Consider the following 2,107-nt stretch of genomic DNA (forward strand, 5'->3'; position numbering starts at 1 on the left):
GAGGCAAAGTTTTGAAAATGCGTGTAAGCAGTTGAAAAAAACTGTTTTTCATTTCTAGACTATAAGACAAGTTCTCTGTTCAAAACTATGAATTCACTTGGATCTGTTGTTGTAGGTGAAAATGTGGCTTTACAAGGAAAAGCTACACAGAAACTACACAGATTTCCCTCTATGTTAATGGTTTTGCATCCAATGCCATTGATGGGAACAAAAATGGTGTTTACACTCATGGATCATGTACCCACACCGAAAAAGCTCTCAGTGCCTGGTGGAGACTGGACCTACTGAAAAGGCACAAAGTGTTCTCAGTAGTAATAACAAACAGGGTATAGACAGTGTTCCTTCAAGACTGAATGGGGCAGAAATCAGGATTGGAAACAGTCTGGAGAACAACGGCAGTAACAATCCCAGGTAAATGAATTCATTTCTAAATCTCTTTATTTTTCTTTAAATACATTTAGAATTTACTGCATTATGAGAATTAGTACAACATTAAAAAAGTAACATATAACTTACAAATGAGTGCAGTATTGTGTGCTTTTTTTACTTGCAACAGTGTAGCTGCTGGGTTTTGCTTTGGATTTTAGTGGTGGTTCAGAATTTCCCAAGATGCTTAACTCTCCTTTTCTTCAGGTGTGCTGTGATCTCTTTCATTCCTGCTGGTCTTTCCGCCACCTTTGAATGTAATGGGATGGAAGGACGTTACATTAATGTTGTTATTCCAGGACGGGAAGAATATCTTACGGTTGAAGTGTACGGATCACCCCTGGATTGAGAAGCACTTAAAAAATAATAGATTTTTTTAATTTGTTGAAAATGTACTCGTCCTCAGGCCATCCCTTGTGAAAAAAGTGTACTTAAATACACTTTTAAAAAGTGTACTTATTGTGCAGATAGGATACTTTAAAAGAACACACATAAGTGCAAATTCTATTTGTAATTGATTACAAATGTATCACATCTTTAAGGTAATATTAAATGCAATTAGTTGAACTACTGAGTGATTTTTTAAACCACTTGGGACTTTAGTACATCTTTATATGTACTTTCATAATTGCTTGTAGTCTCTTTAAAATATGATAATAAGTGTACTGCTCAATGTGCTGAGGCACAATATGTAAGATTTTTTTTTACTAAAATATCCCAAAAACAGTGTTATATATTTTACTGACTTGTGTACTTACATTATCTCAAATGTTTCCAAGAATCTTTAAATCCAGAGAAAAATGTTTTAAAACAATCCATAATTCATTACTATGTTCATGGTGTTCTTGACAAAATATGTTTCCATGTGCATGATGTCAAATCGTAACACGTAATTACCTATTAAGTGAATTTATTTAATCAAATTACATCCAATTCTGTTCAAGTTGGAAAACATAAAGGCATGCTATAATAGCACATTATCCCAAAAGGACTTTGTCTTGAACTGTTTTCTCCCTTGCGTCACATGTATGTCCTTTTACCTGTGTTTTTGACCTCGTTTCCTTTGTTCCTATTTTCACTAGATTGTGTACTTAGTTACTCATTGGCAATGCTGGGTAGTATCTAGTAAGAATTTTCATAGTTTATTAATTCCCTAATTCTTCTTTTTTCACTTTTTAAGTGTTACTGTTTAAAAATATGTGACCATTTCGCTTTGACAGTATTAACAAATGTCATGTAAATAAATGTGGACCATGTATGAAACACAATTATGCAACTTACCAAATACTGGTGATGTATAGCTGTGAAACATTATGCTATGTTGTTATCATGTCCACTGATTGATTCTGAAAGTCTTGCAATAAATATATCAATAGAATAATTTGAGCATGTGATGGCATGCATTTTATTGTGTTGATATATAAAAATGAATATAATTTCTTTCTTTTCTTGCTTTGTTTTGTCAGTGTGGACATTTAATGGGAAGTTTAAAACAAGGTGGATATAAAACGTAATCTGAAAGTACACACAATCACACATTATTTATTTTCTGTTATTTTTTCCAACACTACACATGAATGCAAGCACCATTATCAGTGTATGTGTATTTCATAAAGAAACTGTTATTATTTTAACATGTTTTGTAATTTGGCATTTTGGAGGCCTTATACAATCCTTTTCC

General features: G+C 32.7%; 1 protein-coding gene across 1 annotated transcript; it reads left to right on the plus strand.

Moving 5' to 3' along the window:
* Positions 1 to 235: 235 nt before the first annotated feature.
* Positions 236 to 1,384, plus strand: LOC127159785 (fucolectin-5-like). Its single transcript, XM_051102543.1, has 2 exons — positions 236 to 411; positions 634 to 1,384. Exons 1-2 carry the CDS (start codon positions 236 to 238, stop codon positions 773 to 775), a joined length of 318 nt encoding a protein of 105 aa, XP_050958500.1. The 3' UTR covers positions 776 to 1,384.
* Positions 1,385 to 2,107: the final 723 nt, after the last annotated feature.

Source organism: Labeo rohita, unplaced genomic scaffold (assembly GCF_022985175.1).
Source record: "Labeo rohita strain BAU-BD-2019 unplaced genomic scaffold, IGBB_LRoh.1.0 scaffold_2499, whole genome shotgun sequence".
Taxonomy (NCBI): Eukaryota; Metazoa; Chordata; class Actinopteri; order Cypriniformes; family Cyprinidae; genus Labeo; species Labeo rohita.

Coding starts and splice junctions, on each gene's coding strand:
- LOC127159785 (XM_051102543.1), top strand. CDS start 236: ATGTACCCACACCGAAAAAGCTCTCAGTGCCTGGTGGAGACTGGACCT. Junction 412..633: donor AACGGCAGTAACAATCCCAG/GTAAATGAATTC, acceptor CCTTTTCTTCAG/GTGTGCTGTGATCTCTTTCA.